We start from the raw sequence: 20,861 nt of genomic DNA, 5'->3' as shown, positions 1-20,861 counted from the left end.
GTGTGATCCCCACAATCCCAACGGCCTAGGCCTCAAAGTCTGGGTTCCCTATTTCTCTCCTTATATTTTGTTTTCCCATTTCCATTTGACATTCTCTGGTTGGGCAATAGCCTAACAACAGAGTGGCGCATGTGAGGAGGGATAGGAGGCTGAGACATGGCTCTCCGTAGAGGTGCCATAGAAACCCCTCCATTCACTCTTCATTTCCTTCTCAAACCTGAACTGGAAATCTCTTTGAGAGACAGAATCTCCACAGTCCATGTTTGGCAAGGGGATGACAGCGGAGAGAGTGGACTGTAACATGGTCAGGGAGGAGGGGCATGGGGTGAGTGGACATGCCCTATAGTGTTAACAGAATCGGAACATATGAGAGATGGGAAGATGTGTTGGGAAGCTTGGATCCTTCTCTGTCCCATCTCCCCTCCATTACCCATCAGACCCCTTTGGGTAACATCATGAATATTCTGGAAAATGGGTAGACAGGAGTCAAAAAACTTCAGTAAACTCGTCAGACTTCATCGCATCAATCAGCTGGTTGCCACCATCCAGACCTCTCCTGCCAGCTTTTTTTTTTTAAGGTTTGTTTTTTTTAAAGATTTTATTTATTTATTCATGAGAGGCACAGAGAGAGAGGCAGAGACACAGACAGAGGGAGAAGCAGGCTCCATGCAGGAAGCCCGATGTGGGACTCAATCCTGGGACATCAGGATCACACCCTAGGCAGAAGGCAGGTGCTAAATCGCTGAGCCACCAAGGGATCCCTCCTGCCAGCTTCTGAGCGTCCGCTTTCCTGGACACATAGATCCATTGACTGGCAAGGCGGTGTTGGCTCCTTGTGCCCAGAGATCTTAGTGCACCCATCCCATCCAACTCTTGACTTTTCCATATCCCCTTAATCGCTGGCAGCATCAGAGAGAAGACAACCTCTAGGTTTTCTGGGTAGGAAATTGGGGGCTGTCCTGACAAGTTGACCTGATGACTCCCAACAGGAAATTGAACAGCGACTTCAGCAGCAGGCTGCCCTGTCCCCCACTGCGGCTCCAGCCGTGTCCAGTGTCAGTAAACAAGACACCATAATGAGACATCATACCCTTCGGCAGGTGAGGTTCTGTCCTCCCATCTCCTTACTTCCCCCTTATCCCTGCCGTGGCTGCAATGTTGTGATCCACCGTCTGCTCTCCACTGCAGGCTCCACAGCCCCAGAGCAGCCTCCAGCGTGGCATACCCACCTCTGCCCGTTCCATGCTGTCCAACTTCGCACAGGCACCCCAGCTGTCTGTGCCAGGTGGCCTCCTCGGGATGCCAGGTGAGAGGGGCTGTGGGAAGAGCTCTTCAGGGACCAGCTGGTTAGGATGCAGCTCTTTGGGTGAATAGTTTATTCTTCTGTGTCGGCTCTTTACACCCCTCTCCATTCACTGTTATTTGGCATATGTTGGCTAAATTCATGATACATTCAAACCAGAGCACCCTAGGGCTTTAGTGATGAACATGGCCCAATCCCTGCCGTTACCAGTTTGCTGTTTGGTGCGCCCTGTCAGTGGGCATGTGGAGAAGAGCAGGGTGAGCTGTCCCACTCCTGGTTGAGTGATGGAGGGACGTGTCTTCTTGAGCGGTAGCCCCAAACCCAGAGCAGATTCTGTAAGTGCTTCTTTGTCTTGGCAAACCCCCTGTCACCATTGTGCCTCTGACTGCCATCCCATCAAGACCATGTGGCTGGTGTTCCTGGTAGGACTGAAGTGTCAAGAATGCCCTTTCCCTAAAGCTGGGGCAGATGGCTGCTGCTGCTTCCTCTTCTAATGCCTGCCCTCTCCCCTCCCCGCTTTTGTCTCCTGGGTCCAGGTGTCAATATTGCATACTTGAACACCGGCATTGGAGGACACAAAGCTCCCAGTTTGGCAGACCGACAGCGGGAGTACCTTTTAGACATGATCCCTCCCCGGTCTATAGCGCAGTCCATCAGCGGGCAGAAATAACGCCTGTCCTCTTGTGCTGCCCCAGCCTCGAACCCTTTGCCCCCTCTCTCCCATGGTCCCCAACTTCCGTCGCATGCAGTGCCTGTACTGGTGCCTACCATACACGGAAAACAAAACAGAAACAGAAGACAAACGTAGAAATCAACAGGAGAACATGCACCTGCCCCGCCACCCCCTTCTCTCACTGCTGCGATCCTGCTGCTCTGGTCTTCTCTCCGGTTTCCATTCACAGTGAGGTGCTCTTTACCTCTGTTAGAGGTCAGAGTGAGGTCCTGGGGAGACACCTAAGCCCCTGACGTGTGTTTCTAAAGTTTTTATGCTATAATTATTGTCATTTTTAATGATGTTGTGTGTCCTCCCTTTGTTCAGTGGACAGTTAAGCCTTTTTATTTTCCCTCAATATTTTTATTTTTTTCTTTTGCCCTTTTTTTTTTTTTTTTAAACACAGATGACATTCAGATAAACGACAGGAGCATTGCTGGGCAGGGTGTCCCCGAGGGGACATGACTGGGAGTGTTGGGGGCAGAAGTTTTTAATGCACTTAACCTGGGGTCGGGGGAGGTAGCAGCATCAAACAAAGAGGACATCAGCCCTGGGTGTCTCTGGTCTGGAAGGTCTGGGAGGCTGTGTTTTGTACAGAAGTTGGGCTCTAAGAATGAGGGAAAGAGCCTGGAGGGAGAAGCTTTAAAATGTAAACACCATGGAACTGACCCACAGGGAACGGGGAGAGGGACAGGTTGACAAGGTTAGTGTTCAGCCAGGGTGGGACAGAGGCTGGTCTTGGCCTCCTGGATGCTCTGCTGGTCCCAGTGAAGATGGAAGTCTGTTCCAGGTCAACTAGCCCAAAATTATTTCATCTTATTTTCTTTGTAAAATTCTGCCCCCCATCCCCCGCCTTCAATACTAATCTCTGGGAAGCACAGCCCCATCTGTCTCTCTGTCTGTAATGCAGAGGCATGGCTATTCCCAGCCTGAGTTAGCCGGTGTCCTAGAGGTTGGGCCAGGCATGCTGAGTGAGACAGGAGGAAAGACAGATTGTCCTTCCACCCTGAGTGCCCGGAGGAGAGGCAAGGAGGCCTGCACCGCAAGTACCGCACCAGCTGCTCAGAGCCAGACATCTCTCATCAAAACCAGCTCTGGACCCCTCTGTGCAGAGTAGTAGTTGTCTTCCCCTCCCCCCCAAACTATTAATTTTTCTCTTCTGTTGTTTTCAGCTTTTTCTTAAGCGCTACTAATGTAGAGAATGAACTGAATTGTGCAATGTTGCTGTTCTGGGGATGGGAGGTTAACATCCCACCTGCCCACACCCGAAGGCTGTGGGGGGCAGGGACCAGGCTGGTTTGGAGGTTAGGGAAGCCCCTTCAAGGCAGGGGTTTCGCTCACCTGCGTCTGCAGCTCTAGCAGGTGCCAGAGTGCCAAGAAGGGTTGCTCAGAGCCAAGAGATGTGAAGAGGAGTTTGGCATTTTGCCCTTGAAAGCCACCTGGAAAAGTTCCCCCACTTTTATTTTTTAAAATTAAATAATTTTTTTAAAGTAAGAAGGCACTTTTAAAATTAACACACACACACACACAAACTGCACATCTTCCCCGTAAAGTCTGGGGATTGGGGGAGGTGGTGGAGGAGCTGGGATCAGGCTCAGTCCCCTTCCCCATACCCCAGAGCCACTGCGGGTTACTCTACTGGCCCTACGGGCCTTCCTGGGTTTTTTTTCTTTCCTCCCTTACCCCAAACTCATTGAGCACTTAATAAAGGAGCAGAGATACATCCTGTGTCTGGGCTCCCAGTGGTGAAGTGATCTGAAGCTAGATGCTAGTAACAGATAGTGATGGGGCTGTTTGGAGTATTTTTCAGGGGGAATGTGGTACCCCTGACTGTAAGTGGTGGGAGAGGGAGGGGGGGTTATGAAACTGGGTCTGGGATTATTTTAAAATTATATATATATATAAAGATATATTCTTACATCTTTTCTTTGCCCTCTGTGCTTTGAAAGCACTGGATAAATCGTTTGGTTTTGCTTTTCTCTCTTCCACGAAATTGGAAGCTTTTTTTTTTTTTTTTCCTTCCTCTATAAGTCATCTTGCCTTGTGGCATGTCTGTCAGCCTCTTTTGCCCCGCCCACCATGATGAAGTGCCATTTCTGTTATGTCTCCCCTCCCCCAGCTTTGGAGGTACCAGGTGCCCAAATCTGTCACTTGAGATTAAGCGTAAGGAACAGAGAATGTGCAATACCGTCTGGTTGGGGGCGATCCCTGCCCTGAGCCGAGCCTCCTCCTTGGGAGCCAGGCCACCTTTGAATGGGGTTTGGAAGTAGGCTGTGTAGACAGAGGAGTGATGGGGAAGGAATGCCCAGCCGAGTGCCTGCCAGGGTGCTGGGGCGATGGAGGAGGAGGACAGAGGAGGACGGGCGGAGTGGGAGCCTCCCTCTTCGTTCCCTTGGGCTCAGTTGCGTAGAGGCTGCTTGTTGACTAGTGTAGCTCCATGACCCTTTGCTCAATCGCTGAGGTTTGATTTCTTACCCTTCCTCCCCATTTTTCATATCCTTTCCTGGGATTAGTGATGGGGGTGAGTTTTCCTTAATCATGGTGAAGTATTAGCCTTCCACCTCCTCCCTGCTCCCGACCCCCATCCGTCTGTCTTCCTTAATTCTCTAGTTTTTCATCACCAATCACCTTGTGTCCCTCAAGTCCCTGAGGATGGCTGGGCCCATAGACACTAACCCTCATGCCTAATGATAGGAGGAACCTCACTCTGTTCAGTTAGCCTCTCCCCTAGTGCTCTGAAGCTCGGGGACACGAAGGCCGAGGACACTGCTGGTTCTGCCCAGCTTCCTCCATATCCAGAGGCTCTGCAGGTGGTGGTTCGTAGACAGTGGCTTACTCCTGAGACACCTGAATTGGGTAGATAGCAGGAAAGCTTTGGGAAAGCTGAGAAGCTGAGGGACAGAGGTCATTTGTCTTTTTTTTTTTTTTTTTTTTTTTTCATTTCCTATTTTTGTCATTTGACCACAGCATCTGGACTTTCTCCATCCCCGGAATAAGTATTTTTCCACATTTTTGGATGTATGTATGGTAGACCATTTTTTTTAAGACACAAAGATAAATGTTTTCCTGCTTTGGTTACCTTTCCTTTCCCCTTTAAAAGGACTTAGCTATAGAGCCGCTTTGTAAAGATGCTTCTTGGTATTTTACTTTGTCCCTTTCCCAAGCACTCCCCCTTAACCCTCCTCTCCACACCCCACCCCACCTGGCCCTAGGCTCCCCTGCCCTCCAACAAGACTTTCATTAGCTTATTGATACTTGCTGCCGAGATGTTATAACAAGGACTCATTCGTGTATATAAGCTATTTCTTGATCCATTTAAAAGGAATTGTACATTGTGTAGAAAAAAAAAAACTGAAAAAGAGAAAAAAAAGCCCTCGCCATGGATATTGTGAAACTGTGTTATGTCATTTTGTAATGTGCCCGTTTGTGTATGATCCGTGCAAAAGGGTTTCTGGGGAAGGGGTGGGGGTAGGGAGACAGGGCTCTGGAGGGTGGGGCGGGGGAGTGGGCCGGGCCCAGCACACAGACTGGCAGCTGCTCCAACCCCATCCCTCCTTAGAGATGCCACCTCCCCCACCACCCACCCCTGATTTGTGCCTTGCCTCCCCGCCCTGGAGTCGTCCTCCGGGTCACCAGCACTGCCTTGGCAGAGCCCACTCCCTACCCTAACCTGCCCCCCTCCCAGCCCCCCAGCATTAGGTGGATACTGTGGGGAAGTGCTGGGGGTCGGGAGGTAGCCGAGGAATGGGGCAGTCCCCGGGGGCATTGAAACCAAGTATTATTATGAATTGTAACTGTATTTGCACTGTTTTTTTTCCTCTGATTGCATCAGCATATATACAATATACCTATATAACAAAATTCAGTGTCAAGCTTTCTTATGCAAGGGATTTACCCCACCCCACCCCATAAAAAAGAACCTAGTTCCATGGGTCTTTCCGAGTAGATTATCAAGGGATGATAGAAAAGATTTTAACAAGTCATCCTGAGAAAGCCTCACCTGCAGAGCCGCATGCGTCTGCACACAGTTTTAGGCTTTGTAAATTGGGGTGAGGTGGGCCAGCATGAAAGCTAGGGCTCCTGGTCTGGGCTGTAGAGAATGGAGCGCCAGGGCACACGGGTGGGGTGACAGCACTGTCCGGAGACCCTGGGGGGCTGGTCCTAGGCTTTCCCACTACCTTGCTATGTAACCTTTGGTAGAGTTCATTTCCCAGGTCTCGGTTTTCTTATTTGTGAAGTGACAGGGGAGATCATCTGGCCACCAAGAGTGAGACTCTACCTGTGCTTCCTTCCTCACCTGCAAACCGACAAGGTGCGGAACTGAGGTGTCAAGGTGGCAGTGTGTGCAACTGCACCCTGCACAGCAGCCAGGCCCCTGCCACAACTTTGGTTTCAGGAAAGGCAGCAAGAGTGATGTCTAGACATCAGTAGACCTGTGACCCCGTTGCCCTCAGACCCTTGGCCCCATCACAAGCAACCACAGATAGGGCCCTCGGGGTGCAGGTCTAGTCACCTGCACCCCTGGTGAACTGCAGGGTGCAGAACTTGCCCATCTTGGCGACCGCGTAGCAGAGTTCAGATGCACCCCAGTTCTGGTCTCCTTCAGAACTCATGGGAGCCCCTGCAGGTGGCACCCCACAGCCCGGGCTGAGGCTCCCACACTCCAGGCTCCTGGCCCCAGGAAGCCTGGGGTGGATCCTGGGGAGGATCCAGGAAGGTGACTGAGGCCTGGTGAAGGTGGGGCAGAGTGGGGGCGGGGCGGGGAGCAGGGCTGGGGCGGGATGGGCCTCTCTGAATGGGGGTGGGGGGGGCAAGACCCTTTTGCACAGGCTCTAAGTTTCCTTTTTTTTAACTCATTCTGATTTTCTGCATTGTGTTTGGAAATTAAAATGAAAAAACTAAGACCAACAGAAACTGGTTTTCAAAAAGGCAAATACACTCCCATCTGTTTCAGATGCTGCTGAGCATTTCAGCAGTAACAGATTCAAATAATAAGCTAATTTTTGGAGAAAGGATTAAAAGAAAAAACTTTGTAATATTTATCACTTGCAAGCTATGTTTAATAAAGAAAGGAATGGTTTCTAAACTTTCCTGTGGCTCATGCTTTGGTCATGGCTGGCGTGGGGATGGTGGTTTGGGGGAGTTCAGGGGTGTTTGGGAGGAGCTGTGCCTGTGCTCCCTACAGTCATGGGATAGCTTTGGGGACCCCCTTTCCTTCCACTGCAATAGTGACTGGACGCCCTCACCGTTCCTCCTCCACATGGAGCTGGTGTTCTGAAAGCCGCTGACCCCATGACGGAAAGGAGGCCGAGTCCCCAGCTGTCCTTGGCCCTTGCCATCACACTGCACTACTCTGGTCTCTCCTAGTAGCTGAAACCTCTGCGAGCACTGGCAACGTGTTATCCTCAGGTGGCCGCCCTAGAATGGCCCCTGCTGCACCGCCCCACGGCATTTCCTCCATCCACACACCAACCCTCCCCAGGTTTCTATCAACTCAGAACATTAACCAGATCCTAATTTTTTTTTTTAAGGTTTTATTTATTTAGGGACGCCTGGGTCGCTCAGTGGTTGAGCGTCTGCCTTTGGCTCCAGGCGTGATCCTGGAGTACGGGAATCAAGTCCCACATCGGGCTCCCCGCATGGGGCCTGCTTCTCCCTTGCCTGTGTGTCTGCCTGTGTGTGTGTGTGTGTGTGTGTATGTGTGTGTCATGAATAAATGAATAAAATCTTTTTTTTTTTAAGATTTCGTTTATTCATGAGAGACACAGAGAGAGAGAGGCAGAGACATAGAGCAAGTAGCAGGCTCCCCACAAGGAGCCCATGCAGGACAGGACGGTCCCTGGATTCCTGGATCACGCCCTGAGGTGAAGGCAAACACTCAACTGCTGAGCCACCCAGGCATTCCTATTTTCTCAATTTGTTTTTTGTTTCCAGCAAAGCACTTCAGTCAGGCCCACGGAGAGGACAGGATATTGAAGTTTGGGGCTGTTTTTTTCTTTTCTTGGCATTTTTTAAATTTAAATTCAGTTAATTAACATATAGTGAATCATTAGTTTCAGAGGTAGACACCCAGTGCTCAGGACGTGCATGCCCTCCTTCAGGCCCTTCACCTAGTGACCCCTCCCCCCACTCTGTCCCCCTCCAGCGACCCTCATTTTGTTTCCAAGTTAAGTCTCTTATGGTTTGTCTCCCTGATTTATTTTCCCCCCTTCCTCTATGATCCTATTTTGTTTCTTAAATTCCACATATGAGTGAGATCATACTCAACACCCAAAAAATAAATAGTGAAGAAATGAGCAGAAGACATGAACAGACATTTTTCTGAAGACACACAAACGGCCAACGGACTCATGAAAAAATGCTCAACATCACTCATCAGGGAAATGCAGATCAAAACCACCGTGAGATACCACCTCACACCTGTCAGAATGCCTAGAGTTAACAAGTCAGGAAAGAACAGATGCTGGCAGGGATGAGGAGGAAGTTTGGGGCTGCTCTTAACCTCTCAAACCCCTGCCACCTGCCACATGGCGAGGCTCTCTGTCCCTTCGCAGCGGCAGGGCCAGCCTTGCAGGGATCTTGTCATTGGTACCAGTGTCATTTGCAGTAGCACAGGGAAGGCAGAGTTTGAGGTCTTCCTCTAAACCCTGGCTCTTCCTTCCTCGGGGTCCTCCATCCTCAGGCACAATGCAGAACCGCCCTAGGTGCAGCCAGAGAGCCGAGGGGAGGAGGATGCCCTCTTCGGACACCTACACTCACGGGTCACACAGGTTGGGGTGATCCACAGCCTCCATGCTCTCTACCCAGGATTCATGGCCACCAAAACCCCAGCTCTAGCTATTGTCTTCCAAAACTAGAAATCACATGGGGAGGAGTGCTCCCTCTGCAAAGGGGCCAGTGCTTTGGATCTGGGAGGAGGAACATGGCTATTTGGTTGCTCAGGTAGCAGCTGCCATCAGCTCAGATGTTCAGGACTTTCATGGTGTTGGGACAAAGGGGCAAGGAGCTCTGTTCGCCCACCTGCCCCCTCACGAGAAGTACAAGCTGCCTGTCCTTGGGTCAGACCCCAGCTTGGGGACCAGGAGATGTGTGTCAGACCAGAGGTTCTGGTCATGAGGTGGAGGTGATGATGGCAGAGCTCTTTGGCCTGCTTCCTGCCTGGGGGAGACCCCGAAAGCTCTCCATCTCTGGATAAGCTCATATTTGGATCAAGAGGCTATCCTCCTGGATGGGGTTATGAGGCAGGTGTGTTGGGGTTGGGGATGACTCCCAGCTGAGCTCGGTTTAATTGGAGGCTGTTTAGGGGTGTTGGGGAGGAGAGAGGAAAAGAGAAACCACACCCTCTGCTCCCCCTCTGTGGTCAGGCATGCACTTCCCAGGAGAGGAGCTGAGGGACGGCTGGTTCTCCTGACTGTAGGGTGACAGGGACAGGTGACATAGGTTCTCTGGTGACACTAGGGAGGGAACCACGCCAGGCCTCAAGCACAGCACACTCCCTTCCCACGAACTCCCCGCACCCGCACCCGCACCCAGAGCCCAGCCACAATGGTCCCCAGCTCAGCAGGAGGCAGGTGGTCAGAGGCAGTGCCCAGCACTCTGGACCCCTGTCTGCTGCCCAGGTGGGAAGCACCAGCACTGGGACCTGCCCGGGGCCTCTGTCCAGCTTAGCACACTCCCCATGGGCCAGAGCACAGTCACCCGACCTCTGCTTGGGGGTGGAGGGCAGTGCTCCCTGGGAGCCCCGCTCCTCCTCTCTGCTCTGCCCCCAGGCCACAGTATGCCCATGGTCTCTTGGCAGCTTTGCACCTGCACCAGCCTGACCCTTCCCTGGGTCCCCAGCCCAGGAGGAGGCGGAGGAGGTGAACACTGAGGGCCGAAAGGCCCATGCAGACACCTACCACAGCCCCAGGCAGCCAGGGGCTCCCATCCCAACGGGGGAGCCCCCAGCCTGGGGCTCTGTGACAGGGTGCCGGTGCAATCAGTCATCAGTCCATGGACCAGGTGGCGACAAAGCCCAGCCACCACCCCCCACCCCGCCTCCCCCAACTGACGACTGATGATCCTGGGTCCTATGGGAGGGGTCTGCTCTGCCCCCCCACCACCTGCCACCCTCCCAATGGACCCACTCTCCAGAGGTGGCCACAGCCACCTCATGCTGGGAGACAAAGTGAGAACCGCTGTGTACATGCCCGGTGGCTGGATCCACAGGGAGCAGCACAGGGTTAAGGCAGCAGGCCTTTCTGGGCGGGAATGCTCGGTTCCCTGGGAAGAGTGCTGAGAAGGGTGCTGGAGGCATAAGAAGGGTTGGGGCCTCCCCCAGATCTGTGCGGAGGAAGGAGCTGACTCTGGGAGGAGGGAGCAGGGGTCCCTTAAGATGAGCAGCTGGCAGCTTGTGGTGGAAGAGTTTGAAGCAGCTGATGGGCCAGGCGGGGAGGCAGTTGCCCGGGAGGCGGGGCGGCGGCGCTGATAGCTCTGGTGGAGCCGCCCTGGGTGGTGGGACTGCAGAGCAGCCGGTGTGAGCTAGCTGGCAGCTCCACTGCCTGGGGCCTGCGCTGTGCAGGCCCACCGTGGAGGCATCTGCGGATGCAGAGTCCAGCAGTTACCGAGTCAGGCCACAGGTGGACAGCAGGCCACGGTGCTCCAGTTGGAAGACAGGCTCATAGCTGCCTCTGTCCCCGGCCTCTTGGAGCTCCAGGCCAGCCATCTCTGAGGAGTAAAGCAATCGGGGAGCTCAGCACCCTCTTCCTCAACATGGACAGCCCCCAGCCCACGAAGGGGGCACGAAGCCCCTCCTGGTGCCTGGCTGGGCAGAGAAGGGGCCGCAGAAGTTGGAGCTAGCATGAGAAAGGGCACCAGGGCATGAGGAGACACCAGAGAGCAAGGGGCCCGGAGGCCCAGCAAGGGCCCAGACAGGTCTGGGGAGCAGGAGGAGTGAGGGCTCTTGCCCAGGGGGAGCAGCCACTAGGCACAGAGGCGGCTGAGGATTCCTGTTCACTTCCTACAGGCAGGTGACGTCTCAGCACAGGCAGGTGACAGAGGTGGAGAGGGCCATCACTAGCAGCCCCCTTGAGGAGGGGCCTGCTCTGGGTCCCCCTCCCAGCCAGGTGGCCTGGTTGGAGCCCACCCTGTTCTCCACCACACGTTGTTAGGTGGTCTGGTCCTCCTGTGAGAGTGTCAGTGTGCTAGGGAAAGATGCAGCTGCTGGGGGCTCCTTCCTGCCAAGCCCCCTTCCCCGGTTAGGTGGTCCTAAGAGTGCCCCTGTCTTGATTAGAGACCACAGACGTGTCCAGGCATTCCCCACAGTGCAGCTAGTGCCTGGGGGCACACCTGCTGGGGGGCTGCGAGGACCTTAGAGACAGGTAGCATGTGCGGCACACGGCGCACAGCCTGGGGTAGCACTGGGGGGGCCGGGTGGGGCACAGGATCCTGGGGCCCTGTTGCAGTGGGCCAACCAAGTGTTGTCCCCAGGACTCAGCACCTGCCCAGTCTTCAGCCAGACCAGGGGGCTCAGGGACGTCCCTGGGCCACAGCTGGATGTGGAGCCTTGAAAAAGGACAAACGGGTGGGGGCAGTGAAGGCATCATATCCCCTCCTGCCCCACCCTCCCTCTCCCCTTCCAGGTTCCCACGGCGAGGGAGCCCAAGGGCCCTCCCCATCTGGCCTCAGGGCTCACCCTGCACCAGTAGGACACCCTGTGCCATGTGCCAGACACAGGTGCCCGGCCCATTGGCAGCACAGACACAGACACCCAGGCGCTGGACACACACATCAGAAATCATGAGGTCCCCAGTGCCCAGGACTTGGATGCCGTCCCCACCAACAGAGCAGCTGTCTGCGGGGGAGGCTAGGGGTCAGGACTGGTTAGAGGGCCCAGGGCTGGAGTCTCTGGTGGGTGGGGTGCGGCAGCTGTGTACCCAGGTGGCTCTGGGAGACGGGTGGCCGTGGTGGCCATGGATGGCTCTGTGCTCCAGCACTGCCATCTGATGCACCCAGGGCATCAGGTTCTGAGGCTTCTGCCACAGGGACCCCGCTGTGAAGTGGAAACAGCAAATTGGGGGAGGGAGAACCTCCCTTGTCTGTGCCTAGTCCTCAAGTGACCAGGCCTCAGAGCAGTACTAGGCCATCACTGCCTCATTCCCGGTTCACAGATGAAGGAGATGTCTTGCCTAAGGGCAGCCCAGGAAGCACCACCAGGTGGGGAGGGGCAGGACTGGCAAAGTATCCCCCCAGACCAGCCCCACAGGCTCCCCCAGCCCATACTGACGGGGGACCCTCCATTGGAGAGCAAGCCCCTGTGTCCCAGCCTCTCAGGATGGATGGAAACCTGTTTTGAGGGATCCCTGGTAGCACCTACCTTCAGCCCGGGGTGTGATCCTGGAGTCCCCGGATCAGGATCAAGTACCACGTCGGGCTCCCCATAGGGAGCCTGCTTCTCCCTTTGCCTTTGTCTCTGCCTCTCTCTCTCTCTCTCTCTCTGTGTCTCTCATAAATAAATAAATAAATACATACATACATAATTTTTTTAAAAAAAGGAAACGTGTTTTGAAATTCACTGCTGAAAAAAAATAATAAAATAAATTAAATAAATTTAAAAAAAAAGAACTTCACTGCTGTTTGGGTTTAGACCAAGTCTTCATTTGTCCTGTGGTCCTCTCAGGTGATTCAGATCATCAGTGGGGCTGCGTGGTCAGGCCTGCCCACTTCGGGGAAGTGCACCTGTGTTTTCCCTTATCTGATCACCTCATTTCTCTTTTCACTTTGTATTTTGTGCAACTTTGTAACATATCATAAACCCTTTCATAAATGTCCTTTATTAAGAACGCCCACATCCAAACTTTTGTCTCTAAAGTGAAAGTTTCTCAAGGATAATATAAAGCCTTACACATCATTAAATGTTCCATGAGACCTAGTTTTCCCTTTCTTCTTCCTTCCTTTCCTTCCCTCCTCCCTCCCCTCCTTCCCTCCCTCCCCTCCCTTTCTCTCTTCTCCTCCTCCCTCCCTCCTTCTTCCCCTCCTTCCTTCCTTCCTTTTCTTCATCCATCTATCCCATAGCCATATATCAAGGACCTGCTTCCTTCAAATTGCCCCTCGTGATCTCTCGTCCAGGAACGTCCTGGCCTGGGCCTAGGAGGCTGTGCTCCTCCTGGTTGGACTGTTCCCTGAAACAGAGTGGAGCACTGGAGACACCGTGGCTGCCCCCAGCTGAGCCGTTGCACCTGCCAGGACTTGTGCTGTGAGCCCCGGCCACGTGGAATCCTCCACAGACTGCGGGGCAGGTGCTCTTATTTCTCTGAGCTTACAGACCCGAGAAGAGCAAGCATCAGAGAGGGTAAAGTTGACATGTCCAGTGCTGGAGGGATGAGCTGAAAAGGCGCTGAGACTGGTTGGCGGGAACCCAGGCGGCTGGCCACACACCTTCCGGCCGCTCAGTGCGCTGGAAGTTCGGGCAGTCCTCGTCCCGGGTGTCCCTCCAGAGTAAGGCCTGGGAAGTGTGTCAGCAGCAGCTGGTGGCGGGGGGACTTGGACACCAGCCCTTGGGGAAGAGTCCACGTGGACCCCAGCTCTTTTCCTGCCATTTCCCACCACCTCCTCCTCCTCCTCTCCCCACTCCCAGCCTCTGCCAGTGGCACACATCCCACCTGCCCTCCTGCCCTCTTGCCCTCCTGCCCCAGATGCTTGATGGTGGGAAATGGGAGGCAGGGGCAGAACATGCCCAGGCTTCCTGCTGCTTCAGTTTCCAAACAGTTTGGGATCAGATCAACAACTCCCCCTGCGCCTCTCAATCTTCCATTTAAAAATCCTCCATCCCGGGCAAGCCCATGCATCTCCAGCTTGGGGGCCACAGAGGCACTGGGCTGCAGCGAGGGGGCCCCCTAGTGGGCGAGACTGCAGGCCCTGGCCACAGAGCCCCGGGATGACCTGCCAGGCGCCAGCCCCTGGGGGCTCCTCAGCCCTCATACCCGTTCCCCGCATTTGGGGTCAGGCTGAGTGTCTCGCCCCAGTTAACGGCTACTTTCATCTTCACCCCCAAAGAACGCGCGCCAGTGTGAGGGGCGCAGGCTATCACCCCCTGCTCCCAACCCATCAAGGACTCTCACAGTCCTCAGGATCCAGTCCAAACTCCTTGTTACGATGGGCCTGGCGCCCGTCATGTGCTCGTTACCGTGATCTGCGCACTCCGGCTGCGGCCACGTGGAGCTGCCCCTGTGAGCTGAGCTGTCCTCAGAAGCTCATGCAGGGACTGCCACCTTGCCCCCCTTCCTGACCTCCATGTTCCTCTGCTCCCCCTCAACCTGAAGCCCCCAGCTGTCCCTGGCCCATAACCGCAGGCCGAGTTAGAGCCCTGCCCTGGTGCCCACAGCACGTCCCTCTCTGTGCGCTTGAGACCAGCAATGGACCAAAGCTCCCATGCCCAGCACAGCACCTGGAGTAGCCGCTGGAAACAGATGCCACTGTGGCAGCCACAGCGTGTCCCACTCCAACAGCACGGCCTCCACTCAGCCCCGCCTACACCCCGCACCCCCTGGTCCTTGGGGTCCACTGGGCATCTTGTTGCGTGCCCTGCAGAAGTAGGTGCCCATGTCAGCCGAGCTCACGCGGTTGATGTGTAGGATGTCACCGGGCAGTGGTGGGACCCTGAGGATAGAGGTCACCGGCCCCCGCCTGCCACCTGCCACACGCTCCTGGCTGGTGCTCACCGCTGTTGGGCGGTGGGGAAACTGAGGGCCCTGGCGTCCGCCCCTACCCCATCCATCCCTGGGGGCAGCGACACCTCCCCACTCCACCTCCACGGACTCTGGGTGTTGGTGATGGTGGGACAGACCCAGGACAGAGCTCTGCCCCAGCTCCCACCACTGCCACCTCTTTCTGACCTCGTCACCACACCACTGCCCTGGAGTCTCCTGTCTTCAGGAGCTGTGAGCACCTTGCCCTCCTCCATAGAAAACATTTAAAATTCAAGGCGCCTGGGTGCCTCAGCAGGCTGAGCATCCCACTCTTGGTTTTGACTCAGGTAGTGATCTAACCAGGGCATGGGGCTCTACACTCAGCGGGGCTCTGCTGGAGGTTCTCTCTCTCTCTTTCTGCTCCTCCCACTGGAGCACACACGTAGGCACACTCTCTTTCTTTCTCTCTAAAACAAATAGATCTTTTTTTAAAAAAAAGATTTTATTTGTTTATTCACGAGAGACACACACACACAGAGGCAGCAACACAGGCAGAAGGAGAAGCAAGCTCCCTTGGGGAGCCCGATGCAGGACTTGATGATCCCAGGACCCCAGGATCACGACCTGAGCCAAAGGCAGATGCTCAACCACCGAGCCACCCAGGCATCCCTGTATTTTTCCTCTGGTTTTAAAGAAACTTAGAATAAACCACTTTTGTGGGCCCCTGGATGCCCCCGTGCCTGCCTGTCCCTCCACCCCAGGAGCAGCCCAGTCACTTACCTGCCAGCTGTACCCGGGCTCACCAGCCTCACATAGCGGTTCTGGGCCACAGGATGGTATCTGGGGACTGGGAAGGGGGCTCTGACGTGGGGCAGGGCAGCTAGAGGCAGGGAAACCCTGGGTATCACGGCAGCTCCGCTCTCGTTGGCCAGGACCAGCCCGTCCTGCTGCCAGGAAATAGACGTGGGCGGCTCAGTCTCCGCCTGGTGGGGCAGCAGCGGTGGATGCTCCCACTCAGCCACCTCATCCCTGGCCGCCAGCTCCAAGCCTGCAGCATGGCCTGGGGGGACAGCGGGAGAGGGTGGATGCGGTGGCCTCCCAGATGGGGTGAGGTGAGGCGGGAGGATGCAGGACTTCGGGCAGCAAGGAAGGGGAGGGGGCTTGGCAGCCCGAGAGGCACGACCAGGCCGGCCACTGTCCAGCTGGCAGTGGAGGCCAGGCCTGGCAGCCCAGGATAGATGGCCTCTTTCAGCTGGCCCTGGCAACAGAGCGGGTGGGGCAGGCCCGGTACTGAGGGGGGCAGGGCGGGTTTGCCTACCCCATCCCTGCTGTCTCACTTGCCACCTGCCTGTCTCCCTGCAGGGTCAGCTTCCCAGGACTCCGGGCTCTCCCCCTCCACCCGCCAGGACCCCGGCCCCCAAACAGGGAAAGGACACACTTACACTCACACGTTCATAGACACACTCAGACTGAACTCCCGACCTCACAGACCACTCCATATTCTCAACAGGCTCTGTCCCAGACACCTACTCCCATCCGTGGCACAAACACGGGTCACAGACAGATTCCCTGCAGATTCCAAGTCACAAACACAGGGGCACCCAGCAACAGACACCAATGCCAGGAGCTCAGGACTACACGAGCAGAGCTGTGCACGCACACACATAGACCCCCTTGTCATGCACACCCTCCAACAGAACTCAGCCCACAAGGCTGGGCAGACTGGGGGCAGTGGGCAGGCTACCCAGGGGTCCTTTCAGTGGCCAGAGCTCAGCCAGCCTGCATACCATCAGGAGCCTCTGTGGGGAAGACTCTGGGTCCCTGCCTCTCCAGACCCTCTGCCTGCCAGCCCCTCCCAGCCACTCACCAGCAGGACCCCAGTGCCCACTGCCCCCACAGCCCCAATGACTGAAGCCAGGGCCCTCCCCACATAGAGCTCCTTCTTGCACACACCTAACCTCCCAGCATGCCACCCCCACCCCCCTCCAGGGTTTCTGCATCTCTACATTCCCTCTGCACTCCCCCAGTCTCTCCCAGTGCCCCCCTCTCCCTTCTTGGTCATGTTGCAGGCCTCGGCCCCTCACCTGCAGCACAAACACTTCCAGGCCCCCATAGCCTCGCTGGCTACTCCCCAAGTAGCCCCCATCTTCTGTCTTCAGCTCCTGGGGGCTCCTGTGCTGTGGGCATCACCCACTCCATGCTGGGGGCGCACAGACTTTAGAAGCATGGAATCTGGCCACTTCTGCAGGTCTGGGGTGGAGGCTGGAGGCTGCTGCCCCCGGAAGGTCCTCTGTGGAGCTGTGTCTCCTCCCCACTCCCCTCCACACCATCTTCCTCTCTGGAGCCAGAACCCCCGATGAATATAGGTGAGGTCCGGTTTGTTTTAAAGATTTTACTTATTATTTATTTATTCATGAGAGAGAGAGAGAGAGAGAGAGAGAGAGAGAGAGAGAGAGAGAGAGAGAGGCAGAGGGAGAAGCAGGTGCCACACAGGGAACCCCACACCGGACTTGATCCCAGGACCCCAGGTTCATGCCCTGGGCCAAAGGCGGCGCTAAACCGCTGAGCCACCTGAGCCGCCCGCAAAATGGTGGTTTTATTAAAGCCCTGGGATGGGACCCACGGGCAGTAAGAGCTGCTGCCCCGGGCCTGTGAAGTGTGGCTGATTATATACCCGGGAGTTGGAGGGGTTTGGCGATAGCGTACTCTCTGAGGTTTCCAGGACCTTGAGGGGCTAGCTGTGGTTGGGGAAAGGTTATTACCGTCTAATAAACCCTGAGTCATGAGACCCTTCAGATGGATATGGGTGGGTCATGTGCTTGGCGGATGACTGCCAACATGTATCTTGGTGGGTAGAGATAAAGGAAATTTCTAAAGGAATTTTTATATGTTAAGGTAGACTTACAGGCTTCTGGGGGTCGGGCTAAGATTGCCTTTTGCCCTCAGCAAAGTATGAACATTGAGGCAGTGGAGTCTGTAGAGGAATGTCCCTTTGTCTGTTTTAAGGACTTGTCAGTGTGCTGCCCCAGGCTTGTGCCTTGTCCTCAGCTAGCCCTGTGTTCCCCCCATCACCCTGACACCCAGACAACCGGGGCAGGAAAAGGAGAGGGACAAGTTAGGTGAGTCAAGCCCCCCCTCCCAGCCTCCAGAACCCTCTCAGCCCATCAGACACCTCCTTCTCCCTCGCCGACTTCGCTGAATGGGACTGGAGCTCCAGGGAGCTGGGGGATCTGCCCCTTGGAGCTGTCTCTAGGGACCCAGTGTCCAAACAGTGGTGGCTTGGGGCCCAATTTGGGGGTCCAGGGAAGGGTGCTGTCCCAGATGCTAGGCCAGGGCCCACATGGGGATCTCATCCCTTTAGTGCAGTCACTGCTGCCCTCTGTGGTCACCATGTCAGTGTCCAAAGCTGTTGCGTCCATTCTTGTGGGGACAATGGATTGAGGCCCTCAGGAGCCAGAAGGCCACCAGCCTCAGCCTTCACTATCCCATTCTAAAGGGAAGAAAGAGGCCCAGACCAGACCCCCTCTCCTTGCCCATCTGGTCATTTAAAATATGCAAACAATAGGGCTACTCTTGTGCCAAGAGAGCTTACAACTCTGAAAGGGGCAGTTTTGAGACTTACTATTTCTATAGGCCCTCCCCACTAAACCGTAGTCTTCCCTGCAGAAGCAGAGCTTCTAGAAAGATCACGGAGGTGGGGGGTGGGGGTGGAGGAGTCTCTGTGAGAAAGGTCAAGGAGAAAACATAGGGGTGGGGCAGGACCCACCCCAGAAACTCAGCCAGTCTGGCCCTGAGTTTCTCCCCTCAGCCTCGGTCCGCGGTGGGCCCTGCCCTGCTCGGCCTGGCCCCCACCCCACACGACCCGGCCACACACTTCCCCACCTGGCTCGGCCTCCTGTGGGCTCTCCTCTTCTGGATGGGCCTCCCAGGCCCGGGGACCCTGGAAAGGGACTGTCCGGCCGCAAGAGAGCCTCCGCTCCCCTGCCCAGCCTCTCTGTATTGCAGCCTCCTGGGATCTGCCCCTTTCCTGGAGCAGCCTCTCAGGCAGACTCAGAGAGATGGGGTCCAAATCCCTTAGCAACTATGTGTCCCTCGATAAAACAGGGACAGGTGTGTGACAGCACAGCTTCTGCTCTGGCTGGCCCCCTGGAGCCTGAGCTTGCCGAAAAGATGAGAAGATGCCCCCGGTCTGCAGGACTTGCCTTGTCACCTCCACCTTCATCCTCCAGCACATCCCATAGAACACAGAGAAGGACCAGGCCAGAAGACCAAGGTCCAAGTCACTCAGCAGCCATCATGCTCTGGGCTGGTGTCCCTCACCTCTGAGATGGCCCGCCTAGGGCCTGGGAAGAGGACGCCCATCCTTCAGAGTATGAGGTCCACGTGAGGACTATGCAACCACCTCTTCATCTCCTCCTTCTGCTTCTCCTACCTATCTGTCTGTCTGTCTGTCTGTCTGTCTACCTATCTAGCCATCTATCATCAGGTAGGTAAACTCTACCCCGAGTGTGGGGCTCAAACTCATGCCCCTGAAATCAAGAGTCACTATTGTGGGGACAAAGCCAGTCAGGCACCCTCCCCTTCCTAAGAATTGTTTGGCTGACATAAAATTACATAGCATGAAGGCCACCCGTGTAAGCCAGACAGGTCAACAGTGTCATTGTATCTACAGAGTTGCATGACTATCACCATCCTCTTTTTACAATATTTTCGGCATCCCCAAAAGAAATAGCACTAACATTCATGCCCCATCTGCACCCCTTGGCCCAGGTGACCACCAATCCACTTCCCATTCCTGCCTGTCCTGGGCTTCTCCCACACACAGACCCAGACTGAGTACAGTCTTTGGTGTCTGGCTTTTCTCACTTAGCACAATGTTTTCATGGTTCATCTACATAAGACTGAGCATCAGCATGTCATTCCTCTTTATGGCTGAGTACTAAGCCATTGTGGGGGCACTCTGCAGCCTATCACTCACTGGGTGGGTAGTTTCCACTTTTTGGCTCTTATGAGTAATGGTGCTGTGAACTTTAGTGTGTAAATTTTTTTAAAGATTTTATTTATTTATTCATAGAGACAGAGAGAGAGAGAGAGAGAGAGAGAGAGAGAGAGAGAGGCAGAGACACAGGTAGAGGGAGAAGTAGGCTCCCTGTGGGGAGCTTGATGCGGGATTTGATCCCAGGACCCCGGGGTCATGCCCTAAGTGATGACAGATGCTGAACCGCTGAGCCACCCAGGTGTCCTAGTGTGTGAGTTTTTGCAAGAAGATATGCTTTCTGTGCTCTTAGGTATAGACCTAGGGCTGGAATTTCTGGGTCATAAAGTAACTATGCATTTGGAGGAACTGCCAAACCATTTCCCAAAGTGGCTGTAGCATTTTACATTCCAAGCACTTCTTTTTATACCCCTTAAGATAGGGGTTAACTTGGGACACCTGGGTGGCTCAGTGGTGGAGCATCTGCCTTCTGCTGAGGCTATGATGTTGGGGTCCCAGGATGGAGTCTGACATAGGGCTCCCTGCAGGGAGCCTGCTTCTCCCTCTGCCTATGTCTCTGCCTCTCTCGGTGTGTCCCTCATGAATAAATAAAATCTTAAAAAAGATAGGAGTTAACTTTTTAAAAAAGATTTTATTTATTTGAGGGACAGAGAGAGTGTCCCCGAGCAGAGGGAGAGAGAGAGGCAGAGGGAGAAGCAGACTCTGTGCTGAGCAGGGAGCCCCAGGCAGGACTTGATCCCAGGACCCGGGATCCTGACCTGGGCCAAAGGCTGATGCTTCACCGACTGGACCATTCAGGGGCCCCAAGAGTTAACTTTGTACTGGTCCCAGGCCCCTTTGAGAATTTGAGGAAACCTTCCTTCAAGCTCTCCCAGGAGATGTGCTCAGTTAGTTCCCAGGCATGTCTGTGTTTGCCCCAGGTCAGGAGGTCACAGGGATCGAGCCCCAACAGCCTTGACCTTCAGCAGATGCTGGAAGGATTGACTTGCCAGAGCTGTCCTCTTACTCCCTTCCCAATGAGTGATCATCCTCCTGGGCCCTGTGTCCTCCTTCCCCAGGGCTCTCCTCTCGGCTGGGACTCCTTCCCTCCCCACACCTCATCTCCTACACTCCTTTCTCTGCGTCCCCATCTGTGGCAGGAACAGTAAGGGAGCCTGAGGAGATCCCCCGTCCTAATCCCTGGAA

The 20,861-nt window shown here is 54.9% G+C and overlaps 1 protein-coding gene across 2 annotated transcripts in view; it reads left to right on the top strand.

Moving 5' to 3' along the window:
- Window positions 1-7,101, top strand: part of GATAD2B (GATA zinc finger domain containing 2B) — a 105,288-nt gene extending 98,187 nt beyond the window's left edge. For both annotated transcript variants that reach the window (XM_041744336.1, XM_041744326.1), the window contains exons 9-11: window positions 990-1,100; window positions 1,189-1,306; window positions 1,840-7,101. In XM_041744336.1, the coding sequence (XP_041600270.1) occupies window positions 990-1,100; window positions 1,189-1,306; window positions 1,840-1,973 (363 nt within the window). In that variant the 3' untranslated portion in view covers window positions 1,974-7,101. The remainder of the gene's footprint in view (window positions 1-989; window positions 1,101-1,188; window positions 1,307-1,839) is intronic.
- Window positions 7,102-20,861: the final 13,760 nt, after the last annotated feature.

Source organism: Vulpes lagopus, chromosome 1, assembly GCF_018345385.1.
Source record: "Vulpes lagopus strain Blue_001 chromosome 1, ASM1834538v1, whole genome shotgun sequence".
NCBI lineage: Eukaryota > Metazoa > Chordata > Mammalia > Carnivora > Canidae > Vulpes > Vulpes lagopus.
Note: the sequence above shows the minus strand (reverse complement) of the source record. Positions and strands in the feature narration are given on the sequence as shown.